General features: G+C 40.5%; 1 protein-coding gene across 4 annotated transcripts; it reads right to left on the bottom strand.

Annotated features, from left to right (window-relative positions):
• Window positions 1–2,050: 2,050 nt before the first annotated feature.
• On the bottom strand, window positions 2,051–24,512 carry tlcd4b (TLC domain containing 4b). Of its 4 annotated transcripts, none has more exons than XM_055152762.1 (8): window positions 24,190–24,512; window positions 23,144–23,340; window positions 19,029–19,181; window positions 12,846–12,935; window positions 7,295–7,353; window positions 6,680–6,774; window positions 6,294–6,367; window positions 2,051–6,210 (listed from the first exon to the last, which is right to left on the bottom strand). In XM_055152762.1, the coding sequence occupies exons 3-8, from the start codon at window positions 19,172–19,174 to the stop codon at window positions 5,868–5,870; spliced, it is 807 nt and encodes a 268-aa protein (XP_055008737.1). In that variant the 5' UTR covers window positions 19,175–19,181; window positions 23,144–23,340; window positions 24,190–24,512; the 3' UTR covers window positions 2,051–5,867. The 4 variants fall into 4 exon arrangements, with proteins under 4 accessions (XP_055008737.1, XP_055008738.1, XP_020793864.1 ...); XM_055152763.1 differs by lacking the exon at window positions 24,190–24,512 and adding an exon at window positions 23,692–23,768; XM_020938205.2 differs by lacking the exons at window positions 23,144–23,340; window positions 24,190–24,512 and adding exons at window positions 21,068–21,268; window positions 21,369–23,082.
• Window positions 24,513–25,166: the final 654 nt, after the last annotated feature.

Raw genomic sequence — 25,166 nt, forward strand, 5'->3', positions numbered from 1 at the left:
GGAGAAAAGCATTAGATGAACCCTCCACAAGAAGAGTTACACAAAGCACCTTTAAACAGTTCATTATAAGTATTGTTGTTAAAATGAAACATTAAACTGTCTATATAAAGTTTGTGTCCAGACCTCAAGAGAAGTCACCCACATTTGCTCATAGTCCAGACTGTGAATCTGGGCTCCGGTAGCAAAAGGAAACTCTCCTCGCGCCTCTTACGTGACCATGTTTGGTAAAGCTCTCCAGGCATGGGCTTACAGAGAGCCCCTTGACCGACCAGCGCGCACTAGCTAGCACACACAGAGAAGATGGTTTCAATCACTGCGCTCCGAGCCCCCTCCTGTCTCCCCCTCTCCTCTGTGAGAAATATCCCACTTTCATCCTTATTTCAGCCCAGCCACTGTTTGAATGCTTTATCTCAGACTTTTTGATATAACAGCTCGATTACTCATTACGTCAAATAAATTCTGTTATTAAAACAGGAGATGGAGAAAGAGTGCCAGTCAGGTGCCACAGAGCGGTGCGAGCCTTCAGATCTGTGATAGATGCTTTGAGTTGGAGCAGTTTAAGGAGATTTAGACTGTCATGAGTCAGATTTACAGTAGCTACAGAGTAATAACAGAAACAAATCAGTTAATTAAAAACTATAGCTCCTACTAGATACCAAACTTCGGCTGTGCAAACCTTTCAAGTGTATAATAAATGCCTGCTTGAAAACAACTCTTATTTCATGGTGGAACATTAACAAAGAGGTAGTAGTGACGCACAGTACTTAGACAAAAGGACCTGTTTAAGAAAGTACTTCAGTCAAGTAGATTTTTCATGTAGTACTTTTACTTGAGTATTGTATTTATTTTTTCTCTTTTGATTCAGGATCTGTACGTTTATTTAAGTGACAAGACTTGTTCCACCACACATATATTCACCAAACTTGTTCTGATCGTTTTGTTCTCAATTTGCAAGTATTAATAAGTGTATAAATAGCTTTAGTTTTTGTTTTTAGATATGGCTCTAACACCATCTGTGCCAGTTATGATGTTATGACTGACTAGGCTGGAGGATTTCTCTCAACATATAAACAAAGTAAATGTTTCTCTCGTTTATCCACTCATAAATGATGAAGCTTCAACCCTGAAGGAAGTTCAGTTATCTCCACAGACTCGCTCAGGGCTTTGAAGCAGGTTGTAAACATGTTGATTACACTTGACTCGGGGTCCAAACTGTGTTAATTACTTCCAATGGTCAGCCAAGAGCAGAGAGCTTTTAAGTCTTAAATCAAAGGTTTGAGCTCCCCCAGCTGGACCAACGGGCCGATGTACACTGACCAACTCCTACTGGTCAAAATCAGCATTTGTAGATGATCTGCACATTCAAAAGTACAGCCTATTACAATGTACTTTCTTCTTAAAAAGCTATTGCAGAAAATGATATGCCAAATTAGTTCCTTCAATCTTCCAGGAATTTCTTAGCAACTGGACAAGATTTGAAGATGTTTTGCCTCTCAGTGTTTTATCAACAGGTTTTATTGGCTATAGGCAGGGATGTAACAATAACCGAAATATCGTAATATCGTATCGTCAAAGTTCTCACAATAACATCATTGACCATCACAATATATCGAACTACAAGTCTCTTTGCTTAAATGAAGAGTTATGGTGCAGCAAAGACAGAGGGAACTACATAGACCAAGATCCTATGCTCCGTTTCATTGTAGACTACATGAAGAAATAACAGTTCTAAGCACTTTTAAGTCTTAATTCTTTGGATTAAATCTTGTCAAGGCATTTTAAGAGGAAAAAATAGGCTCCACAAAATATTGCAATAAATATCGTACTGTGAGATGTATATTGTGAAAATATCGTACAGAGAGATTTAGATATTGTTATATTCCTAATCGTGAGCCTCCCCACCAAATCAGGAGCTTTTCCCGTGATATCACAATAACTATCGTATCGTGAGGTTCATACCGTGACGATATCGTATCGTGAGACTTTGATATCGTTACACCCTTAGTTATAGGCAATCGAAGTAAAAAAACAGAACACATTATCAAACATGTCGATTATCTTCAACTTTATTGAAGATCAAAACTTTCAAGTAAGTCTCAGTTTTCAGCACTACACGTCTACCATCATTAGTAGTGGTCATCGTAAATTTCACTCCGGCCCGTTGTGTGGGTCTGGAAGTAGTGTAGCCTGTTTCACATTAAAATTCCCCAAGAAAAGTATGGATCAAAATAATCAAAAATTGCATTGCTTTAAAAGTCAAAAATAAAATAATAGGAACATAAGACAGTTCATTTGATTAGCATAACCGTTGCAATCAAACAGTTACGATTACAATATTATTACAGAAAGTGAATGTTGTTTACACTGAGAAACCAAAATTAGATATACAGATTTACAGCAATACATAATACCAGCTGTAATTGTTCAAACGTGGACGTACCGTATTTCATATAATCATCAAAGTCTTTCTCATAGTGTTCTCCGTACACTAGAACACAAGACGGCCTTTAATAGCAGCAGCCTTCTCATTCAAGCATATACTTTTGTTTATTTGCTCAATTCGAATATAGAGGTTGAAATACATAAGAGTAAAAAACCCTGCAGTACCAGAAGTCCTGGTCGCAATAGAATTATTATGATGCTAGTGTTGTGCACGGGAGCCACAGTCGCCAGCAGCATCCAGTTTGATTCTACAACTATTCACAGTTTGGAAAAGAGGAGGCCACGGAGATAGAAGTGAGATGTGAGCCTCCCCGTGTGTAAATATCTACAGATTGCAAAAATAGATTAGGATTTCGGATGCGGTAATGCCACGTAAAGGTTAAACACATTCACAAATAGTCCAGTCTTCGGCTTTGGATTCGAATAATACTTGGCCGGATTAGTCATTGTGCAGGCAGATTAGAAAAATTGTATACACATTTAAAATGCATATTATGGGGATTTTCCACTGGGGCACTACTGAACAAGATAAACACGACATCCCACAGAGATTCAAGATGTTGCTATAAAATGGGAAGAACTTTTACAAGTGGGAAAATCTTGCAAGACCACAAGCTCACTTGCACTTTCTGTATTGTAGAATTATGATTTTGAACATATATCAATACTACAGTTACCCATAGTGCTCCAGTGGAACAAAAAAAATCAGACTTGAAGACAGGAGAAACATATAAAGTTCATGCAATTTTGACTCAACTGCATCATTCACAGCCAGCGTTTGTAGAAGGCACAGGTCCTGCAGCGCCCCTCTGTGGTGTCAGACAGAATTAACGGAGAGCTCACACTATTGTATTGCTCCGTGGGGAGTGTGCTTTAGGGTGAACACAGTGAACGTCCACATTCTCAGATCAGGACAGGCTGCAGCATAAAGAGTAAACATGCAAGCGTTGTAGAAACGATTGAAGAATTGGTTTGAAATCTGTCTGGGAAAAGTGTAGCGATTGTTGTCTACAAAATACAGACTGGTGCAAATGATCCACATGCAGAAAGGTACGGTATAGTCCAGCATGCAGGGAATGAAGAGAAGAACATGCATACAGTGTCTGAAAAGGCTTTGTGGCAGGAGATTACTGCCATTACTATTCACTAAGGTGCCACAAAAATATAGCATTCCATGCTCTATAGATGATTTACATTTGTACACATTATAATGGGCTACAATGAGCTTTATCCAGATGGTTTGCAGCACCATAGTTGGTTTGTACAGCCAACAAGTGCAGAGAAACATTTGCAGGGCTCCTATAGGAATTTAAGAGGTACAATGCAACGTACAATCATGGCGTAAATCTACATTCTAAAAGCTGAATGTATAATGTATAATGTGATGTATATGAGCTCGGTAATCTTTAACTTTACACATTCAAAGCCAAATATGGGCAACAGTCCAGGTCTCAAAGCTGAGATTAAATATACTGTTAAAATAGTGCATTAGGCTGAGCCAAGATGAACAAAATTATGAAAATGCACCTGACCTGTATCCAGGTATTGCATAAATAGAATTTGCCAGCAACACATTAAAGTAGAGCCTGCTACAGTTGTACTGAATAATAAAACCAGTTTTCAACATTGAAACCAAGTTGATGTTTTGTTGCACTTTGTATTTACTTTTTCCTTCTTCCTCAAGCCACCTGACTGTTTAAGGGCAACAGCACTCAATTCCACTCGCACAGTGGGACTTGTTGTGACAATTGCACTTAAATCCCAAGTGTCATGGGGTTTAGGGAGAATATTTTGGAAACATTTTCAGCCCCATTTCTTTTTTAAACTTTAGCAGAACTGGAAATCATATTCCAAACTTTCCCCCCCATACTGTGAAGGAATCCTTTTTCATTTCAGTGAGATTTGGCGCAACAGGAGGGGCACAGATGGGGGTACGAGGGAGCTTTGTGCTTTAAGTGGTAGCACTTTTTCTCTGCATTTGCTGGAATCAACTGTGGAGATGTTGAACTGGTAAACCTTCTGAACCACCATGATACTACGAACCACTAAGTGAGTCTTTGTCAATGAGAGAGGTAGAACACAAGACAAATTCAAGGCAAAATGCGACTGAAATGAGACATGAGCGCATGTGTGTCAATTTTGAGGCTGTATCACAAATAACCAAAACATGTTATGAGGAGCGTAGCAAATGAAGAATACTGAAAAGGCAACATGGTCCGATGGGTTAATATGACAGTGTCATGCTTCTCCGTTGACATGCATATAGTCTGCTCATAAAAAGATGTACAGTTTTACAAAGAGTCCAGAGGGCTGGTGATCGAGGCAGCGCCATTCTGTTGAGGGAGGAGGCACCAGCAGGTGAGGCATTGTGGTGTTGTTCTGTCTACAGTTAGCCACGTGTCAGGTGTGTAGAGACAGGAGCCCTAAAGATCACTAAAGATCACTATAGATCCAGACTGCGCAGGGCTGTGCACCGACAGGTGTTGGCTGGGCAGACAGAGAGGAGCGGCGCTGGGGGCATTATTGCTTTCCTGTCGTCCGCAGGCACTTCAGAGGATTGGACTTTGGCTGAAGTTTATGGTGGACAGGACTGATGTGGGAGAGAGAGATGGACATAGCCAGAAAAAGTGTGCTTTAAGCTCTTATCTTCAAATATAATCGGTTTCCACCAAGCGGTACAGTACATCTGTAGATCCCTTCAACAAACCATAGTGGTTTGAACAGGGACATGTTTACATATTGCTGCAGCTTTGGCAGGCTTTACTTGAGATGCAAGGCCACAATAATAATATATATAATATACACTGAATGTAATGAATAGTGCCCTGCCAGCACAGTAGTGCAGAAATGTTTTGCATCGTTTATACTTTTGCACAACTACATTTTTGTTTGACACTTTTTCAGCTTTGGTTATGGATACAAATGTCTATGAACAGACAGTACTGGTATACCAGTAAACTAAACTTAAGTTAAACCAGTGAACCTTATGTGCAGTTCTTTTTTCCTAAACAGATTTGGGACTTACATCGCAGACACCAAAGTATACTTGATTTTGTGAAAAATCAATGCCAGCGAAAACAATCTGATATGATTCTGATGATTCAGTCTTATTAGCAGCTGCTTTGATTTTGGCAAAACACCTGAGTTGTATTGTAGGATTCTGACTATGAACAATGTTGAAGAAGCTACTTGCAACAAAGCCTGATTTCTAATTCCATATACTGTACATCATGTGACAGTGTACCATAGAGCTTGGTGGAACCGTTGGAGCTCTGAGACCTCCACGGCTGGTGCCAGAGGGAGTGAAGAATCGCCTCCTGTTGGGGAGCACCCTGAGGAGTCCCAGCCCACTACACCACTTACTTTCAGAAGACTGAAGGACGTTTATTGAGTTCTGCTCAACATCACATTTGCTCTGTGGAGACTCAGTCTGTGTGATTATTGACGTGGTCTTTTTTATCTGAACACTCGGCTGCGTCCTTCCCCTTCCTCCCTCTTGTGCCCATCAGCACTTTGTAAGCTCCTCGTGTGATTTTGTACATCCAGATGGTGTTCAGGATGTCCAGGGCGATACAGGAGGTGATCCATGCCACCTGGGCACCAAAACCCAGCCTCTCAAACTCCGGAGTGCCGAAGGTGGCAAAGACACTGGCCCAGTATGAAGGCATGACCGCTATACGCACCAAGAAGAAAACCACAGCCATGGCCAATCCGTTTAGTACCACCATACGATTTGAGCGCGGGTATTTTAACGCCTCGAAGAACCACCTGCACCAGACAACAAGCCACATCAACACAAACTTCTACAAAATGGAAAAAAATGGAAAGTCCAACATGTGCAATGAACATACCTTTGGTTTACAAATGGGGTGGAAAGCTCTGATATCAGACGGAAGTTGGCAAAGTATGGAAGCACACCGCGGGTCTGGAACACAAACAACCTTTGGGTTATTGGATAGGTCGGATACTAGTGTATGTAATCCTATGTCTCACCATTTCTCCATCACTCAAAAAGGTCGACAGTTATCTCACTTTGCATTTCCAGACTCTGATGATTGGTTTAAAGCTTTAGCTAAACTATATATCTATGCTATCTATACTATATATACATCTATGAAATTCATTATACTATTGTATAATGACAATAAAGGCTTTCTATTCTATATATACACAATACCCGTATCCAACAGGTCTACACTGCTGAAAAAATAGATTTCCTACATTAAAGAAGCCTTACCAGCACATATCCATATGCATAGAGCGCCGCCAAGTGGTGGCAGACGAAGAAGCTGTCTCCCATAGTGCTCCAGTTACATGCAAGCAGCACAAGGTCTGAAAGTGGAGCAGAGGTCGGTGAGGGCAGACTAAACAACAAAACAGTTTGTAACAGGGAACCGTTTGTAACACAGCACATAGAGGGACACTGATGCGGTGCACAGAGGGGGCAGTTTGTAACACAGTGCACAGAGGGGGCAGTTTGTAACACAGCGCACAGAGGGGGCAGTTTCGTAACACAGCGCACAGAGGGGGCAGTTTGTAACACGGTGCACAGAGGGGGCAGTTTGTAACAGTGTACAGAGGGAGAAGTTTGTAACAGTGTACAGAGGGAGAATACGTGACACAGTGTACAAAAGGGGGAGTTTCTAATAGTGTGCGGAGGGGCAGTTTGTGATGCAGTGTACAGAGGGGCAGTTTGTAACATGGTGTATGGGGGAGTATTATCCTGCAGTGTACAGCAGGACAAGTTTATAAGTCAGTGTACAAAGGGGCAGTTGCACTAGTTAGTTTAAAACACACACTCTCCCTGCACAAAACATCCACACTGCTACTAATGATGAGAGCAAGGGCTTACCATAGAGAAGGTAGCCACATGTTATGGCTACATTTAACTTGACAAGGCTGGGGTCACCCCTGTGGAGGAAGCACAGAGCTGTGGGTTATAATGAATTCATCAAACTCATCGTCTCATAATGTAACTAAACAGTGGCCAATGACGGAAAATGTTTCTCATGGATTACACTGAAAGGTTAATGAAGGTGGATTTTTAATGGTTATTTAATGGTGATGAGCTGCTCGAAAACTATTATAATCCACTTCTCAACTAATGTACCTTAACAACAATGGTGATAAATACTAACAAAAAAAAACTAGTTTGTATTTGACACAATTGGCTATATTCTTAGAAATGTAACAGAATAATATAAATACTTATAAAAGGTGATGAAATTATAATAATGTGCCATAAGAATAAATGTAGTTTTTTTAATAACTGGAATGTGAAGTCTGACAGGCTAAAATCTTGAAACTAGAATATCAAATCTCTAGTGTTAAACAAATTCACTCACAACTAAATTAATGTATGATGAGTATGTTAGTAAGGCTGGGTACCATACACCAGTAGGACACTTTTTCCCCCCGAGTTTTGTTCTCTCTCTTCTCTTTTTTCACTTTTGATGTCTAATGGTTATTTACTTGAAGCTCTGTTATATTACATAATAATTCATGCAGCATTAGGTACCAAAAATAAACTGTTGTTCAGGTGTGAGTACAAAAAAACAGGTATTGCTCAAGTGCTGGTACCCAAAAAAGTATCCACCCCTATATGTTAGAGATAGATTTGGGAGGGAAAATCAATTGCCCCATCACCCAGGGCTCAAATGTCCGTATGTCTTGACCCTCTGGTAAGACTAGTTTAAAGACCTGCTCTAACTGCTGATGCACCTGCTCTGGCTGTTGTGTTGGAAATAGCAGCCCGGGCCTGTGCCTCTGTAGACACCTGACACCTGATCCCTGTATCAGTGGCGAGGGTCATATGGCGATCGGCTGGTTGGGCGTTTTATGCAACAGAAGCCCGCATGCTCCTTACTGTATAAACAAACTTGACACACACACCTTGCTGTAAACAGGTTTGCATTGTCCCCCTACCTCCCTTTGACAATATTAGCATAACAAAAAAAAGCTTCATTCTCTCTATAAAAACATCCTACCCATTTGCAATGAAAATAAGACCTTTGAAAATATGTCTTCACCCAATTAGTTTGAATAATTTGCTTGTTATATTCAAATGGATCAAATCATGAGACTTTCCATGTTTTATTTTCTTGTACTAATGTGAAGGCTGTAATACTGAAAGAATGTTCTATAAAACAAGAGAAATCATGTTTTGTCCCATTACATGCGTGTGAACATACAAATAAAGAAACATTCCACTGGCTTTGTCTATAAACAGTCAATACAATCAACAACAATCTGCTTTTGAATATCAGAAGACATCAGAGGAGCAAATGACCAAATGGTAAGAGAAGAATGCAGCTTCAAATGTCCTCTATAATGTTTGTTTAATACTACTTTGAAGTTTGAACCAAAGGCTTGGTATTTTCTTTAGTACAACTTAGAATAACAGTGTGCAGAATCTCTACAGATTTTTCATCCATGATTCATATTTGTTTGAGCTTTGGAGAGGAAGACAGACATACAGGAACTGAAACCTGTGCAAAGGAAGCAAAATAAAACATGCCATCATTACATCGCATGTGTCTATTTTAGTTTATTGTATTTTATGTAACAAACCAACCGTGTTCATGTGAAACAACACTATATAGTTCTAGTTGGCTGTTACACGTGCAGCCCACAGACGATACAAATTTTATGCAAGAAAAGGTGCTAAATATAATGATAACAAAAAATGAAAAATATATGAATTTATTATATAAGATGTGCGCTCTGGCCTCCCAACGCACTCTGTTAACCGATCTGAGGGATCAGTTTACCTTGTACTTAAAGAAAAGCAGGGAGCAAATCCCAGCTCGGATAGCCCGGTGATGGAGTGATAGTCCTAAAGTCTGGAGGCTGCTGGCAGAGCCTTCCCAATAATCCAATTAGAGGGCCCCAGCTTGAGTTTAATGTAGAGGAACGATAACAGTTTCTCTCAATAGAAGCCTAACTGACAGGAAGTTGGCCACGGATGAAATATAAAGGCTCTTTTTACACAGAGGTCGAACAGAGTCTATGGTAGAGACACTGGATGTGAGACAGTGTTCAGTGCACTGCAGAAGACTCCATTTAGAAGTGGGAGATATCGTCAAATAAGATAATATTGCAAATATCGCTTTAAATGAAACTTTTCTGGTGGACAGTCCATCACCTGCTTGTCTTCATGGAAATGTTATTGCTCTATCTAGAATGTTTCAGAGTACAGGTTAAACCTTTCAATTTCAAGGGCGATAACTAAAGTCTACTATAGTCATTACAGGTCAGGTCTGTGGAGAGGCAACCCTATTCACATAGAGAATTATTGTATTTTTGAGCAATAGAAACATCCATAATGAATAAATGCTTGACAGATGTGTTTAATGTCATACCATGGAATATTTTAAGACAAACCAATAATATTTCCATAGAGACAAGCAAGTGACAGACCCTCCACCAGAAAAATTGCACAACGTACCTTTAAGAAATAATGTAAAAAGGCTGCAAGAATATTGAAACACAAAATTATGTCAATATTGCCTGTCCCTTATAAACAAAACAACTAATAACAATAATAATAACAGAATATATATAATGCATTGATCACAAATAATTTTTACGCAACATTAAACTTTTTTTCAGTTAATGGGCCCCTTTAAAAATATTGACAGCAAGTCTGTGTGCTATTAAATGTGTGAATTAAACATATAAACACAAGGCTATGGGGGAGTTTATTGGGTCAGTAGCTGGACGGACAAAGACATTTTGAAACCGCTCCAATTCTGAGGCCATGGAATGAAAATCTGGGACTAAAATGGAATGAACTCAGTACTGCCCTTCCTCTCTCCTCAGATGACCCTGAAGCCCCTTCACTTTCCTTCTGTGTGTTCACGTTAAGGTCCAGATAAGCCAATCAAGTGCACCCAAGACAGCGGTGAGTGGCCATGCCCGTCTGCCTGGATTATGACCACTGAGCCGGAAGCCAAAGCAACCTCTGCGCTCGAAAACCTATCCACAATGCCGGAGCCTAACAGCAGTGTCCACGGCCTCTGCAGAGCTAAGTGCTGTGAACAAAGCAGGCAGCGTGACACCTCTTAACGAAGCCCTAATGCAGTCAGACTGATGGGGTATTAGGGCTTTGCTGTTGCAACAAGGTGGACGTTTTACCGGTGAGGTTGAGAAATAGGATGGCGAAGAGAATTGACCGCTAGAGCAGAGAGTCTCAAAGGGAGATTGTTCCACTGGTCCTTGGGGGAGCACAGGGAAAGAGCAGAGATAAAAGACCAGGAAAAGTGAATGAGCTCAGAGAACACCTGGACTCTGGAGGGGGACGTAGAGCCCATAGGGTGTCCTGTCCATTTGTACAAAGATCCTGTTAAACCTCCATGATTCAGGCAGACTTATAAGTTCAGTCTGACTGTTCCCGTTCTAAAATCGTACCAGAAAAGTCGTGATGTTAAGATTTTAGACTTTTCATAAGCCATTTTTTTCCTTGTATTATGTGGTAACTACAGTCTTTGAGGTGGAATTAATTATTTTCACACACTGTAACACATCAAATGTTAAAAATAGTAGCAAGTATTACAGTAACTCCAAGATTTTGTTTCATATATTCTTTGCAGGATCCACAAGCACATGGATGGGCCTGTAGGAACCATTTTTCTCTGCAATGAAATGGCCGTGCTGTTATTCATTTTGTTTCTCTATGGAGAGACAAGTCTAATGCCATACTGTGGATTATTCCAGGCAAAGCAATTACATCTCCATTGAGACAAGTGGGTGGTGGACCTTTACCAAAAACATAGTGCACCTTTGGTTTCAGATTAAAGGGTGATACATCGGTGGTCACGGAAACGTCATACCAAAATAATAGGACATTTTGTAGATTCATGTTTAACTCCATAATTTAAAATGCCCATTTACACTGCAGCTCATGAACATAATCACAATATTCTTTAGCTTTATTTATTTGAAGCAGGCCGGCAGCGCACAGACTGCTGTAGATCCTCAGAACACAGCCGCACTTGCAGACTGGTCACACATACATACGCAGGCAGAGCATCTTGAATGTGCCTCCCCCATCCCCCACCTCCTCTTCAGCTGCGGAGCCTGGAGCCGCACAATACCGCTGAGGGAGGTGCGCTGCATTGATTCCACCGCACGCTCCCGAGCCAGACGAAGGGGTCGCATGAGGTTTCACCAAACGGGGGGGCTGTTACGCACAAGAGGGGGGCACTTATGAAAAGAAATCCTGTTGAGGTGGATTCTGGGATTTTAGGCGGCGAAGACAGGCGACGCGACGTTTGGACGAATTACATTAGAAATAAGGCGAGATCCGTCTGTTTGAATGGATTTGGTGAGAAATTCCAGTGTCAGCAGAGGAGATGGGCTGTAGACAGTAAGACAATAATCACAGTCTAAATCTAGTGAATGTACTACTCCCCGAGGACCCATCCATCCTCACTGCCTCGCGCTGTACCATCACAGAACATGTCTTTGCCTTCTTATATATTCCCTTTTAATTTTTTTTTTTTTTACACACAAAACAGAATGTTGTAGGGAGACATTTCTCTTCTCATGACATCTCATTTACTTAAAGAATTTTGCTGACCTTGTTCTATATTTAAATAAGCACACAATCTTAAACACAGCAAAGAAATTATGAGGCTATATCTGTTATTTAGGGCTGTAGGTGTAATTGTTTAGTCGAATAATCGGCTCATGACGTCTTACTCAACCAAAATTTGTATTAGTCGACTAATCCCTTTATTTAGATGTTAAGAATTTATGTGGGACAGCAGCAGAAAGGAGAGGTTTAATGCATCTTTATATAAATACACTGTTTCCTAGTACATAAAAATAGTTGTTTTTGCATGAACCCCTGTGCAGGTGTAGACTTGTGAGTGCAGTCTGGGTCAGATACATAAAGATATGTAATCATTTTGAGAGCTTTTTGCCATGCCCCCTTTTTGCCGACTAATCGATCATCAGCAGGACATGTCTTTAGTCAACCAAGAATTTTAAAAATCATCTACAGCCTCACTATTATTTATATGGTAAGAGTTTAATATCAGATACTTAGTGAGTATCTGTATAGTATTTGTAAGTGTACTATTGTGCTTCACTGTTGCAGCATATAGAGAGGCAAATTCATTGATTCCTCTGCCTTCCTCCCCCTTACAGATTGTGGGTGGTTGGAGCCTGTCCCATCTGTTTTGATTGTGAGGCTGCTTATACCCTGCCTAATTGCCAGCACATAGCAAGTCAGAGCACACCACCACTCACTCCCACGTTTACCAACAGTAAGAAAACCAAAATATATTAAGAATAGTAGCAGTGTGTATGCGTATGGACAGTATACTGGATTTAATTGTGTAGCAGACCAGACAAAATCTCTAGAGAATACCACTGTAAAGCTGTAGAGTTTTGCGTACCAGACGGGGTTAGCGTTGACTGCATCGTCGAACCACAGGATGTATAAACAAAAGAAGCCTACAATCAGGGCGTGGACAGTGGACACCATCCTAGAAGACAACAAGAGAGGAGAAAAATATGAATACGTTGTTTTGCAAAAAAAATATAAATAAGTTGTTTTGCACAAAAGGTTTACACTCCGCACACGTACTGGCACAGGGCACAGTATGTTCTTGATGTAAATCGTCCTAATTCTCAGGTTAGAGGGTCTATTTCAAGGGATTGTAAAAAAAAAAAAGTGACCCAAGATATTTTATTTCTCCATGTCTCAGTGAGGCAACACAATTTTGGAAAAAAATGTAATGAATGAGGACACATGTTATTACATATATAAAGTCAAAATTTGTAAGATATTTCTAAATGACTATCAACAAAAGCTTGAGACAAAAGAAGTTGTTGGCGATGTGAAGTCTGGACTTTGAACACGTCCTGATGCAATTTTTCATCATTAATCAGCAAATTGCGAGATATAGTTTGGTGGGTTTATTTTTTTCCATGTTGCATTTTTATTTCTTTAAGGTTTTCTGGACTAAACTCGAACATAGATATATAGAACATCAGGTCTACTGTCTACGGTGTCTATCCTGATGTCTGTATTCTCTGCTCCATCCACGTGAGAGTGAGCGTTCTTTATCTTCTCCAGTGCAGCGTCACCCCTGACCTTTGGAGCGCTTTATCAAGTGACCACTGCACATATTCTTATCAGAGGTGTCACACAGTCACAACTGCCTCCTGTCACTGGAGTCCAACACTACATAACCACTACTGCACCTCGGTCACACTGCTCCTCTTTCACGTTGGATGCCCCGATAAAAATCAATAAGTAACTCTGTGCAAAAGTTTTGGTGACTTTTTGACCCAAAAACCCAAGCAACTTCTGCAATTCTCTAGATATGATTTCTGAAAATTCAAGCCACTGTCTGGAACCACTCTCCTGAGCTGGAGCAAGATAAACGCATGTGATTTTGAAAGTGTTCAACTCTTAAAAACTTTTCTGGTGGAGGGTCTGCTACCTCCTTGTTTACGTTAATTTTACTGCTTTGCCTGGAATGCCCCACAGTAAAGCATTAAAGGAAATTTTTCCTAACCTTGCATTTGAAGGATTTATGTCTGAGCAGCAGCAGCGAGTTGTACTTCCTGATAGAAAGCTTTACATCGGTGGACCGATATCACCTGATATGTGCTGCTGCTGAGAAAATAGTCCCTCAACATGCGACGATTCATGTGACGCAAGGTTAGTGTTATTTCAAACATTATTCTGTCAACACAGACATTTACATCAATAACAGATTTGCCTCGGGTTTTGTGGAGTGGGTAAGACTATTTTTACATTTTTTGACATGCGCTAGCCTAGCACCAGCGACGTCTGCAAATACGAGGACTGGATGGAATATTTTAAAAACTGTCTCCACACATCTCCAACACTCTGTCTCACTAGGAAATGAGGTCCTATGTCCAAAATTCTGGACTGTCCCTTTAAACTGGTTAGTTGCATTCATAGAGATAAGCATATTACAGGTCAGATCTGTGAGAAGGTGACCATGATCACAGGAGGATTTTAGGAGTATATGTTTTTCAAGGTATTATTTGGAATTTAAAACATAACTGAATTCGGTGCATTTTGCGTGCTTTTGTCTGTTATTTGGATGAACGTGTACAAAATTATCGACCAAAGAAATGGGGTGAGGAGGAGGCTTTTTAAACTTTCTGCTCATCAGCCACATCAGACCATCAGTAAACTGTGTTCATCAGATAGTGTCACGATAGTATCGTTCATCGTTCAGCGCATAAAACCTGCACAGCATTTGGACACACAGGAACATTTTTTGTTCATTATTTTATTTTACTTTAGGGGGCTCATCCTTTTCAGACACCTCTCTACATTTTGGTTTTAAATACCATTCCTTATCATAAAAAGACCAAATTTTGTGTTGGCAAAACCAAATTTTTAAAATATTTTTCCAATATGCAATGCAAATTCTGTGAAGCACCTTAGAGAAACAGGGTTACACCACCTACAGACTTAGTGGTCATCCCTTTTCAAAAGGATATTTTATCTTCATTTTTCTATAACCTAATTTACATACACACATGAACGCAAGCACGCACGCATGCACGCACACGCGCACACACACAAACATGCAGAGTGGGTTTGAACACTTCGTGGTTCAAATACAGACACAGTCATCAGCTATATGAACTTGTGTAACCATTGTCCTGGCACTGGCTGGAGATCACTCCCATACTTTTAGTTATGTAGTGTGAGGGGGTCACAGACGTGTAGGACCAGAAACATGCTGTGTCTGATGCTGAGACTGTGTACAATATTACACAATCATTTAGGGAACAAAAAAGGGAACAAAAAAAAAATACAATTTTCTAATTTGTGCTTTCAGCAGTTTTTAGTAGTATCAGTCAGACTTGAGTCTCTGAATAAAAACCTGGTTCACACAGGTTTTCACTACAGAAGTCTTTTAAATTGTGTTTCTAGTGCTTCTGTTTGTGTGTCTATGAATCCTCATAATCTTCTTCATGTGTTCAGTTTTCTCCTTTGTCCATTCGGTCTATGGACTTTGAGTACCTACACACTGCACACTCTTACCAGACTACAGCACGTGCAGAGAGTGGTACAGCTGATTCAGTAGCTGACAGTTGTGTTTTGTAGTTTTGATCTGAGAGTTATGACTTGACAATTAATATAGTATTTGCTACTTGAGTGGCAAGTTTTTTAATTTGTGCCAAAGATTTAGACTTTAGACAACAACAAAAAAAAACCCCCAAACAAACAAAAAAAAACAAAAACTAATTCCATATTGTGAAACATTCCAAGAAATGGCATACCTCCCTTTTTAAAAGCAACATAATATACCTTTAGAGCTCTTTTTGATGACCCAGAATATATCTGAATTGAATATTTCCATAGATTTTGCTCATGTCCAATTGAAAATGGTGCCATTGGTTTTTGTCCAAATTTTAAAATGGGACTATTTGCACAGTCAGTTTGAGTCATATGAGTGCCAATGCTGCATAAATGGAGGGCACTGTAAATGTCTATGAAGGGAACGAGCTGTAGGGATTGAGCTGGAGGAGGAGGAAGTTGTGTGAAACAGTGTCAATATTTCTGCTCAGGGAAAATATGTTGCCAACACTGCAGCTGTTCTTTGATCCGTTCTTGGCGCTGGTAAAAAACAAAGTTGGAATTATATTATTTACAAAGAAAGATGGTTAAAATGCCTGGAGCAGACTGTAAAAAGACTGACTGGTGACATGAGCTCAAATCAATGGGACTGTAATTGAATATTTAGCCTATTCTGTGATTAAAAGGAACCGGATGTAACCTGTGCTCTTAAAAAAGGTATTACAATCATAACTGAACCTGGTTTGCCAATACCTTTATCTGCATACAGAGGACACATACAAGTTTTCCTCAGTCTCAGTAAATGGTCTGCACATACAACAACAGCAAAGGTGATGATCAATGACTGGCTGCAAGTGTTGGGGTTTAGGTAGTGACCATTCTGATCAGAGAGTGCATTTAGGTTTAAACCAACTGGATTTCAGTAATGAAACTGCAACCCAAATGAGAGACTTAAGTGAGGCTCATTCTGCTTTCTGATTGGGTAAGCGTCTTGAGAACAAAAATGCCAAATAAATGGAACATCATGTCCAATGTTTTTGTATTTAAGAATAAATCAGCATTACAGTTGTTGTCAGTACAAGGTATTATTTGATTTAAACATGTTTATTTGGCAACACAGTTAGGTAAAGTTTATGAAATAAAAAACATACATGCAGTTCCTTTAATGAGAAAATATGGCTCATTTGTTTATATTCTATAGTTCATCTTGCCACTCATATATTAGGATTTTTTAATACTGAATGACGTGTAAAGCATAGCATTTAAATCAGTATATATGCTTTATAAGCTTATTTAGTTTTATATATGAACAATCAAATCTAATCTTAAATGTCAATACTGGTATATCTTTTTATTTTTCAAAGTGTACACTATATGAGAGTTAAATGTTAGCTCTTCTTTCTTTTTACAGATTCAGAACGGTTTGGGTGTTTTTTATTTTATTACATTTTTTAATTATTATTTTTTTAATAAGTTGAACTTCTATCTCATTTCAGCCAATTAAACAATCTGACTGTAGAGCCCCAATTAAGACTTACAAAAAGTTTGTACAATTTTAGTTGCAATGTTATGTGATGCTCAGGCCTCAGGGCAGATCAACTGACAAAATTAGACCATTTGAGGTCTATTTTCAATGAAGTAGCTAGGTAACAGCTTCATTATCAAACTTCACACAAACACTGAGTCACCTTTTAGATTATACTGTTCAAAATGAATCCATTCACATGAACTTAAAGCTGGACAATCCACATTTCTAAATCAGGAGCACGTTTAAACATGATGTGACCGTGTAATATGCATAGATACTCAATTCACTTGTGAACATCTTTTTCTATTTGTCTTGCATAAGATTCACAAAGAGTTCTGGATGTTATGCAACACTAACCCACTTTGGAGTGAACCATCCGCACCTGGCCTTTGACTTGGTTTTAAATATTCTGTTCAATAGCCTGTATAATGAAAATATGAACAGACAAGTTGAACCAAGGCTATCTGAACGGAGAAGAATGTGAATACAGCTAAAGCCAATTTGTAAAGTTAGGAAAACATCTTTCATAACTAAGGTCAGTGAACTGTGAACTTGGACCCTGGAAGTTTGTGCTGGAAGTTTGGCGCTGCGATCACAGCTGCGCTCACACAAAATGAGGCTGAGTTTGCCTCAGGCTCCATCTCAGAGGTGATGACTCTCCCAAACTGTGGAGCTCATTAGAATGTCACACCTCTGCAAGGCTTTGTTTTGGACAAAGAGCATGTCCCATCAGATCTGCGGGAGGATTCACTTATTTTCAGGAGGGGAAGGGAAGCAGCTTTTTCTGTAGTGCATTTTGTTATTTTTGGGAAATGTACGCTGTAAGCAGCAAAAGTCTTTTTTTAAAAGTTAAGTCTGCAGAACATTTTTAGGCTCAGTATTTTTTTTACTTTTAGCCATGTTATGGCAGAGACTAATCTTAGCAGTTGAGTGTACAAGCTTGTTTTAGGGCAGCTTACACAAAAGTGGAGGGATTCTACTACATAATTGTAATAATTATTTATGACATTAACAGAGATATCATCTGTTGTGCCATCGCGGAGCAACAAAATGTCCGAACACCCAGGTAAGTGTTGTCACTTCGATGTAGTCTAAGGCCTAGAACTGATGGTATTCTGTTCTACAGCAAGTTGAATAGAGTTTTGAAGGACAGCAAATATCCCCCTGACAGCTCCGACTGTTGAATGAACACTACTTGAAGTATTGTGATGGCTTTTTAATGATGCATTTAGCAGCAGTTAATTGCAGAACAACAGGGTCATGCTTTGAAAGAGGCTTGAGGCTGCTCCAGGGCCAAGACGGCGGGGAGCTTTTATTGCTGATGTAAGTGAAATTAAACACACTTTATTCAAGTGTCAGAACATCCTCTGGCAGGTAAACATGGGCACAAAAGAGCCATTTATAGGTTGCAAATTGAAAACTCAGCATGCAGCATTAGCATTCTTTCAAAAGCTTAAGAAAACTTATGGATTTAGACAATTGTCTGTATAACTAATATGGTGTGACCAATTGTTGTTGTCAGTTAAATGCATAAATGCATTTTGAACAGCAGGGGAAACAGCAAGCACAGCATAGCAAAAGAAAACATATAGAAAAAAACACTTCAGATTCCAGTCCATAAATATCAATAATTTACCAAGCCTAACTCTAATAAGGCTTTCAGCAATTATTTAGGTTGCTAGGCCAACAACGTTTTTAAGGTCAAAAAGCACTCACCTGTGTCGACTGTGGAGGGGGAGAAGACTAGGACATTAGCTTAACTGGAGAACAGTCACTGTTTATCTAGATAGACTAATGACTTTAAACCAACTTAACTCTTATTTAATTTAACAAACTGCTACAAAAGTATGTGTTTATTAGGAAATAATAGCAGCAACATTCTTCAGGATGATGCTGCAATAAGCCTTTACAATAGGCCACCATGCCAGCAATATGAATCTTGCAGGCCCTAAATCTAATAGTGTGTGCATCACCCACCGGGAGTTCCACTCGATGTGCTTGGGGGAGGGCAGCTGAGCATATCCCGGCGAGATGGCGGCGGAGAGGAGTGGGCTGACCACCGAGCAGAGGAGCTGGAACCCCGTGAAGCTGCCCACCACCACCTTCAGCTCTCTCGTGTCCATTACTCACCTGCGGATCAGAGGGGGAGGGGCAGGAGGGGGGTGAGGGAGAGGGAAGACACACATGGACAGGTTCAATCGATGGCTGTCAATCATCCCGTAACAGCAGGCGGGAGGAATCCGGGAGGCACAGACACGTAAAGACAGAAAAGGAAGGAGGAAAAGAGGCCAGGATGAAGGCTGTCTGCAGTGAATGACAGTAAAGTTTAGGACAGGAGGGCGGTCCAGGACACGTGTACAACAAGAGGGTGACTCAGCTTAAAGCACGAGCGGCACAAGCGGCAGGAAGAGAGGAGAAAAATAGGAACAGTTATTACAACGCAACGTCTCAAGTGAGAGAGGAGGTTGTGAAGAGAGAGTAGCACACTGTAAAGACAGGATTAGGATAAAGACAGCTTTTTAAAATATGTTTTTACAGTACTGATTTACTGCAAATCTGTGTGTTATCTTGAGGGACTGACCGAGTGAAAAAGCAGTGTCCTAGTGAAAGTAAGACAGGAGCCCAAAGGTGCAGCCCTAGAGTCACTGTCTGTATGCGGCGCTGTGTGAGTACAGTACGTCAAAGGGCATTGAGCTGCTGAATGAAAGAAGTGCATTATTATGCATGTTTAGTAAAAGGGGGGATTACAGCCACTTGTTTAGGACACAGCCAAATCCCTGAGAAGAAAACAAAGGCTGAGCGAGGAAAGAAAAGAGGATTGTCAAGTTGAAGCAACGGGTTCAACTCCAGACCCACAGTGTCAGACTGTGGACAGCTGCCACCACTTCAAAGCTGGGCTTTCAAACAGGCAATTTAGCATCCAGCTCAGAAAGAAGAATTACTTACAAAATGATAGGTAATGACGTCACTCAAATGAACTCAAATCATTCTAAAATGCTTTCAATAAGTACATAGATTTAAATAACTGATATATTTAAAATACAATGGACTGGCTTTAGAGTATCGCTCTTGTCGCACTGAAAGGCTCTACAGTACAAAAGAAGGACAAACGTGTTTGGATAAAGGAGTTGGCTGCTGAAAATGAACCTATAAACCACCAAATTGGCATTATGTTTTTAAGTATGGCTAAAGAGTCAAAAAAAAAAAGAAAAGAAATTGCTATTCACAATATCCATTCTAATCCAACAAAATGGGAAAGCCGTACTGAAGACACGGAAAAAAAAAACATCTAGACGCTATTATATTGACAGGCCATTACTTACCCATTATTACTAGTTAATACATAAAGTTAAAGAGCAACAAACAAATGACTGTTGCATGGTGCTAGAATACGTCACAAAATTCCACCCCACACGTATCAGATTCATCATCTCAACAACCATGAGAAGTCACCGATTCCTCTGCACTCAATGAGATTTTGTGGATGTGTCACAAGCTCTGAGGAGACAGTCATCTGACACAGGCGACCATCTCACTGAGGTCAACAGAGCTGCTCCAGTGATGACTGTTAGCACTCACTCTGTAATCCTATCTGCTGTATGTTTAGAGGATCCCTCTCCTCCTCACAAACAAACATAGAGCAAAAAATAGTCATCAAAAGACATACATACTTGGCAACAAAGTAAGAAAATCACATAAACTAAAGAGCAAAATCCACAAGGAAGCCTGCATTTTCCTACCTCCTTCCATCTTCCTGTCTGTCACTGTTGGCCAGTCACAGCCTCTACACCACCGCCGGTGCCTGGGCCCTCAAACATGCCTTCACTTCCTAAACAACTTGATCAACCCCCCTTTAAATGGTTAACTCTTCATCCGTGGGCTTTATCAATATCCTAAATAATAATACTCAAAATACTATAAAGAATGGAAAAGAAAAAATACAGATGTTGATAGTCATTTGTTAAAAGAGACAAACTCACTTGATTAAATAAATAAACCTAAATTTGCATTCTTACTGTTGAAAAATCTTTTGGCAAGTCCACATACAGAGAGAGATCAGTCTGGTCCTTACACAGTCATGTTTGTTTTAATGCTGATGAACTGTGTGTGCTTCTGATTGGCTAATCCATCTGTCAGTTATGCCCATCTGAACTCTGGGAGACCCGGTGACCAAACTCACATCTCTGTATAGTATTGCAGAAGAGTGTATTCTGGTCCTGGGCAAGAAAAACGTAGAAGAATATTACAATAGTAAGTGCTGGTGTTGTAAAGGGGAATTATGCAAAAACCTCTTCAGAAGATATTGTTGTACTGTACTTTGGTGTAAGACTCCTCTCATTCTGTGCCTCTTTGATTGACAGACTTCCTCCTTCAGCCGTGAGGGAAGTGCCTTCACCTGCCAGCCCTGTCTGCACCTGTCAGCACTGAACAAAGGCTTACTCTGGGAGCATGGGGATTACTCCTGTCACATGAGGCTGTATGAGGAGGAGGCCACTCACAGGCCAAACTGAACTCTACAGTGACGAGCACATTCACTTCATTAGACTGACGGGGATGCACTTCATGTTCTGCTCAGATGACGGCAATATCCATATGGACCTTTTCATTACTGTTGACTGTGCATTTAATGTGAGGTAAACCAAAGGTCAAGACGCAGTAGTTACTGATTTTTGGAGGGATAATTACATTTATGTTTAAACATTAAGATTCCGTTTAAACTGAAGCACAGGTTTTAACACAGTCGTATCGATGTCTGACAGAATTAAATATGAACACTAAAGTAACATCACATGTATTAAGGACTGCAACAACTAACTGGATAAATCATGATTAATTGATTATTGACAAACTCAATAATAAATCCTAAATCCATGTGTTCTGATCCCTGAGCCTCTTTCACATTCACGCTGCAATGTAGAATAGTGCCATACCACAACCTCAGTAGTTTGTTCTGACAGATTTAACCTGTGTAAAAAACACAGATTAGAGAGGAGACATACACACTGTACATCCAAAAGAAATCCAGGCACTGCAAACTGCATTTGTTATGAAAATTGATTTTTATTAAACTGTGTCATGGCAATACAAGTCCTGTCATTCATATAGCGCCCTCATTCTCAAAAAGGGAACTATGCCTTTGGTCCAATTTACTCCCACAAAAGAGAGCACCGCTGAGGCCAAACTGTATTACTTGTAGTCTTTGTTGCCAAAGCCACTTGTGCACAAAGCACAAACCACAGCTCTGTGTTCAGATAAACCTAACATGGGGCCTTACGCGGAGAGCAATCTACAGCCATTTATTCCAGATTAGGATTGTGCAAACAGTACTGCAGGTTGCACCAGGCACAGCATTTCAAGTGTTGAGAAACTCTCCTCTGGGCAAAGCCACAGACCACGTCCAGCTCCTTGCGGCACATGACACTTAAAGCATGTGCACTGCAGCCTACATCAGGCTATTTATACTCGGCGATGCCTAGTGTCATGCTAACTGTGTATGAACAACAGGAAATAAAAGGCACAAGCAGAAAAAGCACTTCTGATGTAATGGACCAAACCAGACTCTCATTTGTCAAGTTAGCTCGGGGCAGCTGAGGCGATACTTCACAGAGGAAGCAGACACAAATACAGGTTTCTGACCATTAAACACGCAGCTGTTTCCAAGACACTGCTTTCCCTGAAAATATTGCAGTACAGAATTACAGTATAAAACAAATTAACTTTTAAAATAAAGATCGCTTTCATTGTAAAAACGTACATCTTATATGTATAAAAAATTTGAGCGAGAGCAGACAGCTGTCAATACTCCAGCTGCACAGGACAGGCGAGTCAACTTCTATGACAAAGGTCACTTTGCTTTGTGGACTTTATACACTGAACCAGATAACAGGCTAGATCGTATTAAGACTTGTCTATGATGTAGTGCACTAACATTAGAAAATAATATGATAATCTGGTCCTCAAAAGGCAACCTACAATACACACAGTATAAACTTTCTTTAACATCAGAGTGACTAAAAAAACATTAGATGCAAAGATGTTAATATTAAATACAAGAACAATGACCAACAAACAAACAAATCCAATAACTTTACCTTATCCACTTGTTATTTTCCTAATCCAAAGCAGAGTTCAACTTCCCTTTCACAAAGTAGAGGAGGAAGAGAAGCAGGACATGACAGAGCTTCTTATTGTCCCCAGCACACTGCACATCCAGGGCCACGCTGATCATATGCAGCATGTGCCTGAATAATTCATTGGCATTCTTCACCTGCAGCCCTGTGCAGGCGGCCTATAGGAAGCACACACATATACAGTACAGTACACACACATATACAGTATACAGTACACACACACACACACACACACACACACACACACACACACACAGACACACACACACACTGTGCAGATGACAGGCCGGACGGGAGAGGTGTTCGGCCGTCAGTGCTTGACCTTGTTCCACCGGACTATACTGCTGCTGTCAGCAAACCATGACCCTTTGACATATCGACCAAACATAAATAATAGCGGTTCAATTTTCTCCCCTTTTCCTTGGAAATCCAACACGGCTCCAGTGTACCGCATTGCAACAGTAGCAGCACATTCTCAAGACGCAAATAACGTTGATCTCTGCAGGCACCTGAGAAGATGACTTTGGAGACCACAGTTTACAGTAGTTTCCTTTCAGATGCTCCTGAGATGCGTGGGATTAGCATTCAGGTCTGCATTCTCATGGAGGCTCTGCTCTGAAGCAAGTTGCGCTCACAGTTCAAAGAGAAAGCTTTATGTAACCTCTCCCTATAGCGCTTATTCTGCACAAAATGCTCTATTACATTATTACACAGGTACAGGTGTTAGAAACGACGAGCCAACACGATAAATGCGCATCATATGTCCACAACTCCCCACATCTGGTCAGTCTGGAGTTAAAGAGAAAAAGGAAGGAAGAGTATTTAAAGAGCAAAGTTAGTGGATAGACTGACAGACAGGAGGAGGAGTGCTACGTGGGCTGCTGCCTCCACAAGAGCCAACTGCACGAGAATGAACGTTTACGTGAAAAAAGCACGTTCATTAAAACAACACGTTTGCTTATGCGGGTATTTACACAGACAAAATGCACAGGAGAGGTGATTTTTACCTTGTATTCGTCGCATATGCCTGTGTGTGCGGAGAAGCTGCCGTTTAAGCCGCCGCCTTCTCCACTTTCTTGCAAGTTGACGTTAGCTAGCAAGTCGGCTACAAGGAGCGATCCGCGGCGGAGGGACCCCAGAACCGAGAAGGATCTCCGCGGAGGGGAGACGACCGCCTCTGCCCGCTGCTCGTACAACACCCCCACGTCCCAGCTAGCCTCTCACCCCGGCGGGGACAACCATACGCCTTCTTAGCCCCGATGCCCGAGTGCCATGTGTTTTCAGTTTCCAGCGAGATAGAAAAGTTTTGGCTCGTTTTATTTTGGCGTTGACAGAGGGGACCGAGCTGTGACGTCAGCACGCACACGCCCCCCACACGGCGACGCCCACGAGGAACAAAGGCCACAGTGGACCTAATGTGAATGATGATGATAACCCCCAGATGTGTGGACCTGCTGACTGTTAGGCCGTCATAAAGATAGTGCACAGAGCCAGCCCTTATACAGGATGTCGATACATTTATAAACTCATAAATCATTTAGAGAGTCTTATTCCAGCCATTGTTGCTCTGTTCTGAACTTCTGCAGTAGCCTATATGCCAGACCTGGGGTAATTTAGAATTACGAAATAAACATATATTATAATTTTATCTCATGCATGGACTAAGCGGCATTGCTTTTATTTTAGAGGTGTTTTTTTAATGACATTTTTGTGAGGCCACCTCACTTTTTCATTGCTTTGTCATAACATGTACTCTTACCAGTCTTACCAGCTTGTCAAAACAATTTACTGCTTTTTGAATTAGGCATTTTGGCCTGGCTCTCTACAATATTTTCTGTTTCTCATAGCCCATCCCTGCTGTGTACCATCTTAACAATGTCCATATTTTATTGTAATGTAATTCAAAATAAACAAACAATTAATACATAATGAATAACGTCTGTGATAATATACATGTAATACATCAATCTAATTTTGTAATCCT

The sequence above is a fragment of the Boleophthalmus pectinirostris genome, unplaced genomic scaffold (genome assembly GCF_026225935.1).
Source record: "Boleophthalmus pectinirostris isolate CB_2022bp ecotype Guang Dong unplaced genomic scaffold, ASM2622593v1 HiC_scaffold_17, whole genome shotgun sequence".
Taxonomy (NCBI): domain Eukaryota; kingdom Metazoa; phylum Chordata; class Actinopteri; order Gobiiformes; family Gobiidae; genus Boleophthalmus; species Boleophthalmus pectinirostris.